Source organism: Physeter macrocephalus, chromosome 9 (genome assembly GCF_002837175.3).
Source record: "Physeter macrocephalus isolate SW-GA chromosome 9, ASM283717v5, whole genome shotgun sequence".
Taxonomy (NCBI): domain Eukaryota; kingdom Metazoa; phylum Chordata; class Mammalia; order Artiodactyla; family Physeteridae; genus Physeter; species Physeter macrocephalus.
Window position 1 is genome coordinate 60,905,300 of NC_041222.1, and position 17,663 is coordinate 60,922,962.

The window sequence follows — 17,663 nt, forward strand, 5'->3', positions numbered from 1 at the left end:
GAACCCGTGTCCCCTGCATCGGCAGGCGGACTCTCAACCACTGCGCCACAGGGGAAGCCCCCAGAAAGGATATTTTTAATGCTAATCTAAAAGTAGATTAAAATCATTTTTAAAAAGATCACAAAGGAGGGAGTTAAGGTTGGACATATGCTCATATCTATAGCGGGGTTCCAATAACACTTATTAACTCACTTTAAAAAAAAATTTTATTGGAGTATAGTTGATTTACAACGTTGTGTTAGTTTCAAGTGTACAGCAAAGTGACTCAGTTATACATATATCCACTCTTTTTTATTTTTAGATCCTTTTTCCATATAGGCCATTACAGAGTATTGAGTAGAGTTCCCTGTGCTATACAGCCAGTTCTCATTAGCTATCTATTTCATATATAGTAGTGTGTATATGTCAGTCCCAATCTCCCAATTTATCCTCCCCCCTCCCCTTATCCCCTGGGAACCGTAAGTTTGTCTTCATCTGTGACTCACTTTTGTTTTGTAACTATAGGAAATTTACTTTTATTTTTAACTCATTTAATCCTCACTATCCTTGATGTGATAGTTACTACTCTGATCCTCAGTTTACAGATGAGGAAACTAAAGCACTGTGAAGTTAGCGTGAATTCAGACTTTATTTAGTAGAGTTCATTCTACTGCTCTTCAGTTTATCTTTTAATCCCTATGGCAATCCTTTGAGGAAACAAGGCTCAGAGAGGCTGTGTTTGTCCCGGCTCACATAGCCAGTGAATGGGAAAGGGACCTGTTTGAGTCAAAATCCGTTCTTTTTTCCACTATGCAGTGCAGCATTCCCAAAACCTCTTTACAATTTGCTCTAAAGTGTTAAATTGTGAGGGAATCTGATATCAGCTCAAAAATCAGCAGTTTACATAAAACTCAGTATTTGTTGCATTACCCAGGGTAGTTAATCTGTGTATGTTTCCTCTTCCTGCTATAACAAATTACCACACACTCCGTGGCTTAAAAGAACATGAATTTATTGTCTTATAGCTCGGGAGGTCAGAAGTCTGAAATCAGTTTCGCTTGGCTAAAATCAAGGTGTTGGCAGGTTTGCATTCCTTCTAGAAGTTCTAGGGGAGGATCTGTTTGCCTTTTCCAGTCTCTAGAGGCTTCTGGCTTCCTTGGCTCATGGCCCCTTCCTCCAGCTTCAAAGCACTTCCCTCCAACCTCGGATTCCGTCTTTATACCCTCCCTCTCTGTCTGACTCCAGTCCTCCTGCCATCGTCTTACAAGGACCATTGTGACTACATCAGCCCCACCTCAATAACCCAGGTAATCTCCACATCTCAATATGTCTAACTGAATCCCCTCTGCAAAGTCCCTTTTACCATGTCAGGTCAAATGTTCACAGCTTCCAGTGATATGGACATAGATATCTCTGGGGTCATGACTCAGCCTGCTTCAGTCTGCTAGACTGTGGGCTGATGAGCCTATTTGTCTCCATTAGCACAAGGTAAAAGTCTGCCTTCTACTCTTCTTGCCACTATTTATGAGCTCTGTAGGCATCAATCTTATTTGTTTTTATTCTAAAAAAAAAACACTTTAAAACAGAAATGAGAGAAAAAGAGAAAGATGCGAGAAAGATTAAACTGAAATGAATGAGAGAGTCCACTCTGAAGCATCATTTCTGTTTCTCTGTATGGCCTGTGTTTTATGTGCAGGATTGTGTCCACCCACTGTACATACATATTGCTCACATCTGTGTAGAGACTGAAACAATCACCACAGCCCCTATTTTCCCCCCTTGCTTGAAACTGTGATTATGTGGCCACTTACCTGTAAACCTTTTTTTTTAAAATCAGGGTTACAATTCAGAATGCCTGTAGTTTAGCTATGTAAAAAGATATATGAGAGAAGAGTCCCTGCTAGTAATATTTAGGGGAAAAAAGAGAATTTTAATAACTATAAATACTTGAGAATTAAATTTTTCATTTAGATTTAAACACACCACACAGAAAAGAATGACTTTGATCTGGATTAGAGGGCTGAATTCTGGCAGAAAGAGACAATGTAGTCATCAGTTTTGTTATATAACAGTGACTAAAATATAAATACTCATGAGTTAGAGACCATCTTTATTTAAAATGTTGTATCCAGGGAAGAAACAAATCTATTGGGATATTTATCTTAGTTTTTAGTAGTGTATTTCATAAAGAAATGGATGCTTGATCCTACCTCTAGAAGCAACAATAAATGTCAGACTTCCCTCGTGGCGCAGTGGTTAAGAATCTACCTGCCAATGCAGGGGACACAGGTTCGAGCCCTGGTCCGGGAGGATCCCACATGCCGCGGAGCAACTAAGCCCGTGTGCCACAACTACTGAGCCTGCGCTCTAGAGCCCGCAAGCCATAACTACTGAGCCCACGTGCCACAGCTACTGAAGCCCACAGGCCTAGAGCCCGTGCTCTGCCACAGCAGAAGCCACCGCAATGAGAAGCCTGCGCACCACCACAAAGAGTAGCCCCCGCTCACTGCAACTAGAGAAAGCCCGCGCCACAAAGACCCAACACAGCCAAAAATTAATTAATTAATTAATTAAAAAATATATAAATGTCAGCCAAACAGAGATCAAAGTTCACATTTCACAGGTGAAGTGTTTTTGTTTTTATTTATTAGCAGAAAATTCTTTTTAACAATTGCTCTGAATTTTAGTGGGTATGCTAGCCCATGCTTCACAAAGTAATAGGAATATTAAACCCAGAAGATATACTGCACACCCCTTGCACTTCTAGGATTAAGAAAGCTTAATCGATATTAGATTAACCAGATAATTTTAATTCACAAAGTGGCCCATATAGAAATTCTGTTCTTATTTAATAATTTTGTTTAGTAAGTGAGATTCCAGTCCTCGTGGTTTTTTTGTTGTTTTTCTGAGCCTTCCTTCAGTTTGACTTCGTTTTGCCCACTGTTATATACTAAACACTCTCTAATTGCCCTTTGAACCTCTCGCCCTCATATATTGCAAAGTTACCTCAAATTCTGAAGGTCTAACGTCAAGCTCGATAACACACCTCCCTGCCACCTTCCCCCGCAGACCTGGCCTTCCCTCGTGGACCTTGTGCTATGGGTAACACCACCATCTAGCCTGTTCTCCAGCGAGAAACTGGTGCCATCTCAGCCACGTTTGTCCTTTACACTCAGTCAACACCCAAGTCCTGTTGATTTCCACCTCCTCTATCTTCCCAACCCCCCAGTGCTCTCTTCCTCTCTCATGCTTCTGCCACTGCCTTGGTTCCAGCGCTCACAACTAACCAAACCACTACACACAGCCTTTTACTTGCTCTCCCTGTACTGTCTCACCTAACTCTGATCTGATGTTTCCCAACCTGGTATCAGTGGTTCTTTACTGATAGGTTCTGTCAAGCCTTTAAAATATTAATATGTGCTCAGAACCCCCAAATAGGGGTATGGCATGCACTGTCGTTTAGACTTATTTGACAACGAAACCTTTTCTCCCTGGCACATCCGTTAACATCTCACAGGGTGGTACTCTTTGGAACCCATTTTCCTTCGCCACCTGAATCATTTCTGCAAATTGGATCCTGTTACCTCCTACTTTAAAACCTTTAATGACACCCCAGGGTCTTAAGAGTATGTCCAATTATGTCCAAGGCCCTTCACTGTCTGCCACTCATCCGCCTTCTCAGTCTCCTTTTCCAATTACACGTCCCCATGAACCCTAAGCTCTGCCTTCTCAGGACTCCTCGGAGGTGTGTGAACATGCCGTGTTTCTCCATCTGTGCACACGTGGTCCGACTCTGCCAGCGCTCCTATCTCCCTGGCCAACCCTTTCTGTGTCACTTCTTCTGCAAAGCCTTCCCCATCTTTTCCGTAAAAACTTGGTCGCACTTTCCTCTATATTCCCTCTTTTGTAAAACTGATCACACCTTAGGGTAAAGTGCAGTGACTGGACTGAGGCGTAGTGACCATCTTAAGTCATCTTAAGTCGCCAGCACCTAGTACAGTGCCTGGCACTCAGCAAGTACTCAGGAAATGTTTGATGAAAGAATGAATGAGCGAATGAAGAAAGGAATGAAATGAGTTAGAAGCTAAGCAGAGCACATCATGTTAAAACTGGCAACTTGACCTTAGAAACAGAATGTAGACATCACTTTGTGTTGGGCTCAATGTGTGACTCGAGGTACCAAGGAAGTGAACTCAGCTCTCAGTGAATTGAACTGTCAGTATGAAACCAAAAATGTCAAAAGAGGCAGAATTTATGAATGTGCTGATCATGGGGAAATCCTTAAAAACACAGGACACTCAGGCCATTGTTTTTTGGATAGAAACGTAACTTTTACGTGTTCCTCATGTTGTATTGTTTTTACTTTTCTTATAAAACTAATGAACCCATGACCTTATATCATGAAATATGCATGGCAACAAGGATAAGCAATATAAATGCTCTTTTGGGTTATTTATTCTGTTTATGGAATATATTTTAAAATAATACCCATTACCAGAGATCTACATCTTCATACCACAATATTATTTTCAATGATGATTCATAAAGCAAACATTTTTCATTGCATTTTTTTAAATTTCTCTTGCTGCTGCTTTTAAAATCTTTCCTCCTTTGCATTCTGCCTCTCACGTCAGAGCTATCAGCCTCACCACGTAACATTGACCAGTTCACAAAGCCATCACAGACTTTGGAACCTTCACTAATTTGAGATTTCATCTTCTACAATTTAAAAAAAAATTGAAAACCACCTTTTCCTCAGTGTACGCACCAGGGAAACTTTTTTTTTTTTTTTTTTTGCTGTACGCGGGCCTCTCACTGTTGTGGCCTCTCCCGTTGCGGAGCACAGGCTCCGGACGCGCAGGCTCAGCGGCCATGGCTCACGGGCCCAGCCGCTCCACGGCATGTGGGATCTTCGCGGACCGGGGCACGAACCCGTGTCCCCTGCATCGGCAGGCGGACTCTCAACCACTGCGCCACCAGGGAAGCCCCCAGGGAGACTTTTTGAGCGAAGTTGAGACAAGCGTTTAAAAGCCAAATCCCTGACGATGTTAACCCAGCCAGAGGGTTGTCTGCCATCCCTGGGGAGGATCAGAGCACCCCGCAGAGCACGTACTGCAACTGGCTGAAACCCACTGCTGACTTACTTAGAGGAGGCTTCTGGCTAATGATAAAACAGTCCGATAAAAGGTGGATGTTCAGCCCATCAACTGGATGTTTGTTTTACATCTTTTCAGCATCTGGCTTGTTGGCTCTTTCGTTCATCCAGTCATCGGTTCAACAAACATTTATGAAGTGCACACTCTTTGCCAGATGCTATACTAGGCACTGGGGAATAGAAAGATGAATATGTTCCCTTTCCTCAAAAGTCACAGAATCCTATGTGAATGCAGGGAGGAGGAGGAAAATAGCGGGCGCATAAGCAACCAGCCCTAACAGGGGATGTGCGGTACCCTTCCAGGTCAAGGTGGGGTGGGAGGTGACTTATACACCATGAAGCAGAGGGGTTAAAAGAGGCTTTCCTGAGGAAGTGGCCGGTGAGCTGGGCCTTCAAGGATGTCTTGGAAGTTTCTGGACGGACAGAGAGGTGAAGGGCATTGCTCCCAGAGTGAACAACGTGATCAAAGGCCTGAGCAGAGGAGGCATCTGTGGACCCAGGGAAGGGCAGATTGTCCTCTGCAGCTAAAGCACCAGCCCACAGCAGGCCGGCAAGGAACGTGGCTGAGAAGCTCAATGCAGGTCAGACTGTGAGGGCCCTGAAGGACATTCTCAGGAGTCTGACTTTATCTTTGGGTGTTGAGAATTTCCTGCCAAGTTTTCTGTGTAGGTCAAACTTCAAAATAACAAGCTGATTTTTTTTTAAGCTTTTCTTGCAGCTGTTTTGTCATACAGTTGGCACAGAATTCCATATAGTGTTGGGGGGAATCATCTGAGGGTCTGTCCCTTAAATCAGGTCCTATCTGCAAAGTGACAACTCAGCTCTGTTATTTTAAGTGAGTGGTCATACTCTATAGCACATTGTAATGTCACCCTTAAAATAAAACCAATTATTTTCATCTGCTCCTAATTTGAAAGAGAAAAAATTAACCTGCGTTTTACCTTATTGTCACATTCAGTAAGATGCTTAAATCTGAATGCTGTTCTTATTCAGCTACCTGTTTATATTGGGAGCATTTATTCAAATTGGATGGACACCCATACACCTTATAAGATACTCCACACAACCACTGGCTCTACCAGAGGCTGCTCTGGGTCCCAGGTTTTCCCCTCCACGTTTATTTTATTACCATTGGAAATGATGGAGGGGCATTCATTTGGAGAGATGGTTCTCAATCCTGGTTGCATAGAATTACCTGGAAGGTTTAAAAAAATTTTTTTTAATTAAAAAAATTAATGTCTGGGACATATATCCCAGAGTTTAATGGATCTGAGATGGGGCCCAGGACTCAGGACGTTTTAAAGGCTCCCAGGTGGTTTTAAAGTGCAGCAGGGGCTTCCCTGGTGGCGCAGTGGTTAAGAAGCCACCTGCCAATGCAGAGGACACGGGTTCGAGCCCTGGTCCGGGAGGATCTCACATGCCATGGAGCAACTAAGCCCGTGCGCCATAACTACTGGGTCTGCTCTCTAGAGTCCGCAAACCACAACTACTGAAGCCCACGTGCCAAGAGTCCGTGCTCTGCAACGAGAAGCCACTGCAGTGAGAAGCCCGCCCACCACAACAAAGAGTAGCCCCCGCTGTCTGCAACTAGAGAAAGCCCGCACGCAGTAACGAAGACCCAACGCAGCCAAAAATAAATTAATTAATTAAATTTTTAGAAATAAATAAAGTGCAACAGGATTGGGACCACTGAATAAGAGGGTGACAGCTGGGCCACAGCAGTGTTCTGAGTCTACTCAGGAGCACTGTATCACCATCCTCCCGCTGTCTCTGGGTACACATCCCCCTTGCGGTTCTGACTCCAGCCAACTGAGCACAGGCCCCCATGAGTTCGGAGAGGCCACTGCTGCAGCACGAGAAGCTCCTACAGCACAAACACTCAGCCTTTGTATACCCAGGGCTAATTTCTCAACAAGCACAAGGGCAGCAGATTCAAGAAAAGGGACTATTCTTGAAGAAAGCAGAGCACTCCTTAGAGTTTTAAAATAAAATTCCTCCACCCCCAGAACAGAGTAGTCATGGTTGATAGATTAGCTAGGGTTAGATTTTTTTTTCTTTTCCCTATTTCGTAGCATTTGTGCCTAGGCCTCCCGTTTCTCATTTTTTAAAAATTTTTTATACAGTTTTTAAAGGTTACTTTCCATTTAGTCATCACAAAATATTGGCTATATTCCCTGTGTTGTACAATACATCCTGAGCCCATCTTACATCCAGTAGTTTGTATCTCCCACTTCCTCACCCCTATATTGCCCCACCCAACTGATAACCACTAGTTTGTTCTCTATATCTGTGATTCCACTTCTTTTTTGTTACGTTCACTAGTTTGTTGTATTTTTTAGATTCCACATGTAAGTGATTTCATACAGTATTTGTCTTTCTAGCTAGAGTTAGATGGACTAAAAATGACAGGACACCCAAAGGCACAGTGGCTTAGATAAGAGAGAGAAGTGTTTTCCTCTTGTACACACACAGGCCATCCAGGGCCGGTATGTTGGCTTCACCCCCAGGAAGAAGGGTGAAGTGATAGTTGCCTATCACTATCCAAGGCAGAAGGTTAAATTTTAGACATTGTGTTCATATTCCAGCCAGCAAGGACAAGGTGGGAAGGGGAAAATGCCACACTCTCTTTTTGTGGGTTTTTCCTTGAAGTTGCACACAACATTCTACGTATATCCTTTTGCCCAGCACTTACTCACGTGGCACCTTCAAGGGAGGTCAGCAAATATAGTCTGTGTGCCAAAAGGTCTTGTGCCCAGCTAAAAACGGAGGGTTACTTTGCTACCGCAAGGGAGGAACAAAGTCCTGGAATAACAGCCTCCTGCCCCCGCTCGGGCAACTGGATGATAACTGTTAAGTTACATGTAAATGGTGTGTTTGATTGGGGTCCTGCTGAAAACCACTAAAATGAGGTGATTTTTCTTGTATCCCAAATTTCTATGGGTCTTGCTCCCACCGCGCTAAAGAAACACCAATCCTACAAGAAACGTGTTCCAGGGAGTCCTTCGGAAAACCAAGCCTCAGATCTACCGCCCCTCCAATAGGGTAGAGAGGATGTTTACATTTAGAGAGAGAGGAAGTGCCGCCTTCTCTGCAGGTTAATTCCTCCAGATCTACACTGGTGGCAGCAGCTCTCTCTTGTTCATTCTGGAAGCAGCACAGATTATTTTCACTGGGTCATAAATATGTTTAACCCTCTATTATATAACCTTTTAAACCAGTTGTCTTGGGTGACTGCAAATCATAGTTTAGAACCAAATTTTTTTTTTAACATCTTTATTGGAGTACAATTGCTCTACGATGGCGTGTTAGTTTCTGCTCCATAATGAAGTGAATCAGCTATACATATACATATATCCCCATAGCTCCTCCCTCTTGTGTCTCCCTCCCACCCTCCATATCCCACCCCTGTAGGTGGTCACAAAGCACCGAGCTGACCTCCCTGTGCTATGCGGCTGCTTCTCACTGGCTATCTATTTTACATTTGGTAGTATACATATGTCCATGCCACTCTCTCACTTCATCCCAGTTTACCCTTCCCCCCTCTGTGTCCTCAAGTCCATTCTCTACATCTGCTTCTTTATTCCTGTCCTGCCCCTAGGTAGAACCAACTTTCTAAGATTTAAAGGCCCGTGAAATTCCTGGGTGCTCTAGCTACATATTTGAGATTAAGAGCAGAGAGTGTAGAACTTGCTGCAAAATTCATTTCAAGGAGAGGAAGCAAAATCCTTTGGGCTGGTTCCTGGGTATTCTTCCTTTTTTATTTTTATTTTTTTTTCTTTTTTCACTCCTGAGTCAAGCCAAGGCTAAGGTAAGAATCAGCAGTCAAATGTGCTACTGTCCTATGCAGGGTCTGCTTTCTCTTCCTTCCCCAGTGTTCCAGGACCTGCGGAGGGGGCATCCAGAAGCGCGAGGTTCTTTGCAAACAGCGCATGGCTGATGGCAGCTTCTTGGAGCTTCCAGAGACCTTCTGTTCGGCCCCCAAACTGGCCTCCCAGCAAGCCTGCAAGAAAGATGACTGTCCCAGCGAGTGGCTGCTCTCTGACTGGACAGAGGTAGGTATGCTTCTCAAAAGGAGATAACAAAAGAGGCATAAGGAGGAGAAGGCACCCAAGCTTATAGATACAGAAGGCAAGAGGAGAACAAAATAATCCTCCTAACACTGTGGAACAGAGTTTTGCTTTTTAAATTTTTTATTGGAGCATAGTTGATTTACACTTTTGTGTTAGTTTCAGGTGTACAGCAAAGTGAATCAGTTCTGCATGGAACAGAGTTTCTGTAAGCACTGATACCATACTGAGTAACTAGATTTTAACTAGGCTGCAGGGATGGGGGTTAAGCAGCCAGCCCTCACTCAACAGTCAGAAGCAGGGAACTGTAAACGGGCCCTTCGCGGAACAAAACCAGGCCTCATTCATTTATACTGTTCGGGCCCAGGATTCTACTCAGAACACCAGGTTCTTCCTCTACCTTCACTCCCGCCTTCTTGACCCCCACCCCTGCATCTCATACTCCCAGATGTTTCTAGTTTCTCCTCAGGAAAGGCAAAGCCTCTCTAGTTTTTCTCTTCCAAGTTACTGGAGAATGAGGCACATGATTTATTAGGAAAAGAAGGCCAAGGAAATCCTGCCTCTTTCCTGTCAGTTTCCTGGCTCCAAAACATCAACAGCTTCCCAGCAAGAGAAGTTGATTTCCCCCGTTGCCCAGCATCTGGGGAGATGGCTGCATCGGCATTACCGTTCCTGACTTACCTCGTAAGTTAGGGCTAGACTCCCAACTAACCTACTTCTCTAAATCATTCCTACCTGAACACTAGCATGAACTAATTCATTGATACCCAGCTTCAACTTGTTTTCAGCCTCTTCTCCTTCTTTGACTTGCCTGCAACTCCCCCAGCTTCATGGGCCTATGTGTCTTTCATAGAGAAATCCCCCTCGCAAGCAGATACAGCCAAAAACAGAATGACAAGGCCTGAAGTGAACATCTCTGTGTCCCAGGCAGATTCGAGCCCCTCTCCTTTCTTGCATAGAAGCATCTGAACTGGCCTTGGTGATCTCACTGCCTCCTTTGCCATCTGTCCAACTCACAGGACAGAGCTGCTGCTGGTTAAAATACATCACAGAGGGGAAAGCTGCCTCTGAAAATTAAGATGCCGTGTCTTTCAACCTACATTCTGAGAATTCTTGCCCCGTGTTTTGTCAACCCGTGTAGAGGTCCATCAGATGGTGCCTGCAAAGGGCACTGAAATTGAGAGGTAACTGACATCACCATAGATTTTGTAATTTGGCAGTAAAATTGCCTTCTGATGGTAGCTCCCTGCAAATGGCTCAGAACAGAAGGGGCAATGATTGTTATTTCATCTTTTAGAAATAATTTTGTTTCAGAAGGATAAAAGATTAAATGTGTGGAATGAGCGTATCTGTATGTGCATGTGTGAACATGTCAGTGACAATTTTTCCATGGAATGCTGATTTGGGGTATGGTATCATATATGCAAAATCATTAGCAAAACTAGCAGTGCAGACGAGGGCACTGATGTATTTGCCAAGTAAGTGACTCTAGATGAAGATTTCCTCCCAGGGGCGTAGTGTAAAAGGCGCTGCTCTTCTAAGTCTGTCAGTGATAGTCTTCCATGAGTGGGATGCTGAGAAAGGGACCTGGGTGTATTAGAATTGTCCTCCCAACTTCCTGGAGTTTGTGGCCTCTGAGCATATGGAACACGGAGAAGATCTGAAGGAGGGACCCTGTGATTAGGCACTAAGGAAAGGAGACTGCTGCATTGCAATCCCATGGGTCCCATTTAGAACAGTATCACGTGTAGTTAAGAGTTCAGACTCAAAGACAGGCAAACTTAGGTTCGAATCCTGACTTTGCCACTTACTAGCTATATAACCTGGGCTAGTTACTTAACCCTTCTAGGCCTTAGTTTGCTTAGCTAAATATTGGAGATGATAATAGTGTTCACTAACATGGTTATTGGGAGGCTTAAAAATTAAATGATGCACATAAAGTACTTTGCATCTAGTAAAAGTTAACCTTTACCATTGTTATGATTTTCTTCCATCCCTCCTCATTGTCGGGAAAAAGAGAGGAAATAAAAGAAAGCACTTGACTGGCTGGACCCAGGATCATGACCAAGGCCTCCCACAAGCTTTGCTGGTCTTCCTAGGAGGTGGAAGTTACATTTGGGGAGCTAGGAAGAGTTAGCCCTTATCCAGCGAATGTTACTAGGTACTGCATTATCTGGGCTGATGAATGGAAATTCCAAACATTGAGAAGGGGCTGGGAATGGTGGGATTTTAACCCCGATTCATTGGGGTTAAACTCAAGCTGGTGCCATACAAAAGTGCTCCTGGGGGTGTTCACAGGGTTTCCAGTTGCCCCTATTATCCCAACAACCTTTCCCTCGGCCCCTCTGGCTGGGATGAGATGTGCATTCCACACCCCCGCACACACGACTCCCCTTGGAGAAAGGAAGACCTGGATGATCTATGGGTGTTTTTCATCCTCAACTATCTGGGTGCAATCTCATGGTTACTGCACAGAATCCCTCAGAGACAGAATTAAGCCAAAGTTTTAAACACTTCAAATAAAATTACTTTCAGATTCTATTCTGAGGAAAGGCCTCTCAAAAGACCTTACTTCTTTTCTTTAAAAGAAACATTTGCATCTCTTGAAAGAGTTGGCTATTCATTATTTTTAAGTCATATTTTTACGGAAATTCCTCCCTCACAAAAATATAAAAGAAATTAAACTCAATTTTCGAGCTAGAAGGAACATAGGAGATCCTATAACCTAGTTGTTCTTTTAAAAATTAAAGCCACGACCCTTTTTTCCATTGAAATGTTATTGTGAAGCCAGAAATCTAAAACAGAACGAATTAGAGCTGTTTTGGTTGAAGTAGGGGGTAGGTTGGGTAGGGGTCCCGGATCTCCAAGTGGTTGGGTCTCCTGACCACCTGAGAAGCCCCTAAACCACTTGTTCAACATAGTTAAAGAACACAGTTTGAAAATCCCTGCTCGAGTATAGTTTCCCTGTTTTAGAGATGTGGAAATTGAGAGAAGTTTAGAAATTGAGAATTTTAGAGAAAGAACTAGACTTGACCAAAATCCTAAACTCGTCTCTGACACACAGTCCATTTTTCCATTTTTCTACTTGGCAGCACTAAAATGACCAGGCTTTTAAAATTTCCAGGCTCTTTACCCCCATCCCACCTGATCCCTGGATTCGGTGCTGTCATTTACAATAAAATAAGGGATAGGTGGAATTTGGAATCCAGATTGTCAGGGAACAAAAGCAACGGGCTTGATTCTCATCCCCGTTTTTTGCATCTTAAATGTCTTTCAGGGTGTTGGATATCACAGTGCCTTGCGTGGAATAGTTCATTTCCATGGGCTAGCATACAAAACTTAGATACATAAGATAATATTTTTTGGTTTCTACTGTCATTTTTCAAGTTAACGTGGCATGCTGCCATGACCGTAGTTCAGGCCATTATCATCTCAAGCCTGGACTACCGTGGCAGCCTTCTTAACTGACATCCCTGTCTGCCATTCATCTCCTACTCCCATCCCTCCCAGACACTGTTGCCAGAATAACCTTCTCAAAATACCTCTTTCATCATTTCACTCCTCCCCTTAATGGCTCCTCATTGCCGTATGGACCAATTCCAAACCTTCTGTCTGAAAATTAAAAGTCTCCAACATCTGGCCCCAAACCACCTCTTGAGCTCCTGACACTCTCCACTTGGCCCCTCTGTTCAGTCAAACTGGTTTAGGTCTGCCCCCAAGCCTGCCTTGGCCTTGTGCACTGATCACTTCTACCTTGATTCTGGTTATTTCCCTGCCTCCCATGCTTATCCCTGGTTCTCTACACCCATCCAGACTCCAACCATCTTCCAGATTAGGCCAGGAAATCACTAGTATACCATAAGCATTCACCAATTGTTAGCATTAATATTTTAATACTTCACTTGACTTTTAGTTTTATATTTTTACTAAATTCTTTTATTACTATTTAATTCTTTAAACAGCTTTATTGAGATATAATTTATATACTACAAAATTCAACTTAGCATAATGTCTTCAAGGTTTATCCATTTTGTAGCACATTATCAGAACATTCCTTCTTAGGGTGGAATAAAATATTCCATGATACAGATATACCACATTTCATTTATCCATTCACCAACTGAGGGATATTTGAGTTGTTTCCACTTTTGCCTATTAAGAATCATGTTGCTATGAACCTTAGCATACAAGTCTTTATATGGATGTATGTTTTCATTTCTCTTGGGTAAGATACCTAGGACTGAAATTGCTGGGTCATATGATAAATGTATGCTTAACTTTTTAAAAAAACATCAAAATTGCTTTCTAAAAGGGCTGTGCTATTTTACATTCCCACCAACAATACAGGAAGGCTCTAATTTTTCCACATCCTCACTTATAATAATAATACTTATTGTTGTCTGTCTTTTTGATTATGGAAATTTTAGTGAATATGAAGTGGTATTTCATTGTGGTTTTGATTTCTATGTTCCCTAACATACTATTTCAACAATGCATTTGGATTTCTTCCCATTATTTGATGACATCCCCTTGAGGTTAGGAACCATCTTGCACATTTTGTCCCGGTTTTGATTTCTATGTTCCCTAACATACTATTTCATTTTAACAATGCATTTGGATTTCTTCCCATTATTTGATGACATCCCCTTGAGGTTAGGAACCATCTTGCACATTTTGTCCCATAGCCTTTAGCGCCCCACCTCAAAAAAGTAAATGCATAAGAATTATCCGATACTTGACATTAGAGTATTATAATTTATTTGTAAAGGAAGGAGAAAGGAATTAGCATTAACTGAATGTCATTTCTATGTGTGAAATTTTAAAATATATTATCTCATTTAATTCCCAGCCTTGCAAAATAAGTATAAGAAGTGGTAACAGACTCAGAGAGTTTAAGTGACTTGCCAACTAGTGAAATATTGAGTTGGACTCTGTGACTCTCTAACTCTAAAGCCCAGGCCACAAAAGTAAAAATAGGGAGCCCATTGGGAGGGAGGGCCCCCACCAGCCAAAGCTGCGACCGTCCTTGGGACCACGGGCCAGTTGTTGCAACAAGTAACTTAAAGACAAAATGGAAAAACAAGGAGGTTTGTGCCTGAGATCATGTTGATGTGAAACCAGGGATGGCCACCCTGGGCCAGTTCCCTGAAACCTGGACCTCGAAGGCCACCTTTATTCAAACAAAGAAAAGATTTTTCCATTTGGAGGTCAACATGTTAGAGCCGTGTGGCTGACAGGGTCTTGGTGCTCCGGCCTGATGTCAGGGCTGAGCCTCCGAGGTGGGAGAGCCGAGTTCAGGACATTGGACCACCAGAGACCTCCCAGGCCCACATAATAGCAATTGGTGAGAGCTCTCCCAGAGATCTCCATCTAAACGCTAAGACCCAGCTCCACCCAATGGCCAGCAAGCTTCAGTGCTGGACACCCCATGCCAAACAACTAGCAAGACAGGAACACAATCCCACCCATTAGCAGAGAGGCAGACGTGGCCCTGCCCACCAGAAGGACAAGATCCAGCTCCACCCACCAGAACACAGGCACCAGTCCCGTCCACCAGGAAGCCTACATAAGCCACTGAACCAACCTCACCCACTGGGGGCAGACACCAAAACCAACGGGAAATATGAACATGCAGCCTGCAAAAAGGAGACCCCAAATTCAGTAAGTTAAACAAAATGAGAAGACAGAGAAATAAGCAGATGAAGGAGCAAGGTAAAAAACCGCCACACCAAACAAATGAAGAGGAAATAGGCAGTCTACCTGAAAAACAATTCAGAGTAATGATAGTAAAGATGATCCAAAATCTTGGAAATAGAATGGAGAAAATACAAGAAACGTTTAACAAGGACCTAGAAGAACTAAAGAGCAAACAAACAATGATGAACAACACAATAAATGAAATTTAAAATTCTCTGGAAGGAATCAATAGCAGAATAACTGAGGCAGAAGAACGGATAAGTGACCTGGAAGATAAAATAGTGGAAATACCTACTGCAGAGCAGAAAAAAGAATGAAAATTGAGGATAGTCTCAGAGACCTCTGGGACAACAATAAATGCACCAACATTTGAATTAAAGGGGTCCAAGAAGAGGAAGAGAAAAAGAAATCGTCTAAGAAAATATTTGAAGAGATTACAGTTGAATACTTCCCTAACATGAGAAAGGAAATAGCCAATCAAGTCCAGGAAGCACAGAGAGTCCCATACAGGATAAATCCAAGGAGAAACACGCCAAGACACATATTAGTTAAACTATCAAAAATTAAATACAAAGAAAAAATATTAAAAGCAGCAAGGGAAAAGCAACAAATAACATACAAGGGAATCCCCATAAGGTTAACAGCTGATCTTTCAGCAGAAACTCTGCAAGCCAGAAGGGAGTGGCAGGACGTATTTCAAGTGATGAAAGGGAAAAACCTACAACCAAGATTACTCTACCCAGCAAGAATCTCATAAGGATTCAACAGAGAAATTAAAACCTTTACAAACAAGCAAAAGTTAAGATAATTCAGACCACCAAACCAGCTTTACAACAAATGCTAAAGGAACTTCTCTAGGCAGGAAACGCAAGACAAGGAATAAACCTACAAAAACAAACCCAAAACAATTAAGAAAATGGTAGTAGGAACATACATATGAATAATTACCTTAAATGTAAATGGAGGGGCTTCCCTGGTGGCGCAGTGGTTGCGCGTCCGCCTGCCGATGCAGGGGAACCGGGTTTGCGCCCCGGTCTGGGAGGATCCCACATGCCGCGGAGCGGCTGGGCCCGTGAGCACACATATCAATAATTACCTTAAATGTAAATGGATTAAATGCTCCATCCAAAAGATATAAACTGGCTGAATGGATACAAAAACAAGACCCATCTATATGCTGTCTACAAGAGACCCACTTCAGACCTAGGGACACATACAGATTGAAAGTGGGGGGTTGGAAAAAGATATTCCATGCAAATGGAAAGCAAAAGAAAGCTGGAGTAGCAATTCTCATATCAGACAAAATAGACTTTAAAATAGAGACTATTATAAGAGAAAAGGAAGGACATGACATAATGATCAAGGGATCAATCCAAGAAGAATATATAACAATTGTAAATATTTATGCACCCAACACAGGAAGACACAATACATAAGGCAAATGCTAACAGCCATAAAAGGGAAAATCAACAGTAACACAATCATAGTAGGGAATTTAACACCCCACTTTCACCAATGGACAGATCATCCAAAATGAAAATAAATAAAGAAACACAGCTTTAATCAACAGTTAAACAAGATGGACTTAATTGATATTTATAGGACATTCCATCCAAAAACAACAGAATACACTTTCTTCTCAAGTGCGCATGGAACATTCTCCAGGAGAGATCATATCTTGGTTCACAAATCAAGCCTCAGTAAATTTAAGAAAATTGAAATCATATCAAGTATCTTTTTGACCAGAATGCTGTGAGACTAGATATCAATTACAGGGAAAAAAAACTATAAAAAATACAAACACATGGAGGCTAAACAATGTGCTACTAAATAACCAAGAGATCACTGAAGAAATCAGAGGAAATCAAAAAATACATAGAAGGGGCTTCCCTGGTGGCGCAGTGGTTGCGCATCCGCCTGCCGATGCAGGGGAACCGGGTTCGCGCCCCGGTCTGGGAGGATCCCGCATGCCGCGGAGCGGCTGGGCCTGCGCGTCCGGAGCCTGTGCTCCGCAACGGGAGAGGCCACAACAGAGGGAGGCCCGCGTGCCACAAAAAAAAAAAAAAAAAAAAATACATAGAAACAAATGACAATGAAAACACGACGACCCAAAACCAGTGGGATGCAGCAAAAGCAGTTCTAAGAGGGAAGTCTATAGCAATACAATCCTACCTCAAGAAACAAGAAAAATTTCAAATAAACAACCTAACCTTACACCTAAAGCAATTAGAGAAAGAAGAACAAAAAACCCCAAAGTTAGCAGAAGGAAAGAAATCATAAAGATCAGATCAGAAAGAAATGAAAAAGAAATGAAGGAAACAGTAGCAAAGATCAATAAAACTAAAATCTGTTTCTTTGAAAAGATAAACAAAATTGATAAACCATTAGCCAGACTCATCAAGAGAAAAACAAAAGGGAGAAGACAGAAATCAACAGAGTTAGAAATGAAAAAGGAAAAGTAACAACTGACACTGCAGAAATACAAAGGATCATGAGACATTACTACAAGCAGCTATATGCCAATAAAATGGACAACCTGGAAGAAATGGACAAATTCTTAGAGAAGCACAACCTTCTGAGACTGAACCAGGAAGAAATAGAAAATATAAACAGACCAATCACAAGCACTGAAATTGAAACTGTGATTAAAAATCTTCCAACAAACAAAAGCCCAGGACCAGATGGCCTCACAGGCGAATTCTATCAAACATTTAGAGAAAAGCTAACACCTATCCTTCTCAAACTCTTCCAAAACATAGCAGAGG

General features: G+C 42.5%; 1 protein-coding gene across 1 annotated transcript in view; it reads left to right on the top strand.

Moving 5' to 3' along the window:
* Window positions 1-17,663, top strand: part of ADAMTSL1 (ADAMTS like 1) — a 475,524-nt gene that overhangs the window by 286,170 nt on the left and 171,691 nt on the right. Inside the window, exon 17 of the mRNA XM_024126824.3 lies at window positions 9,007-9,186. Coding sequence (XP_023982592.1) covers window positions 9,007-9,186 — 180 coding nt within the window. The remainder of the gene's footprint in view (window positions 1-9,006; window positions 9,187-17,663) is intronic.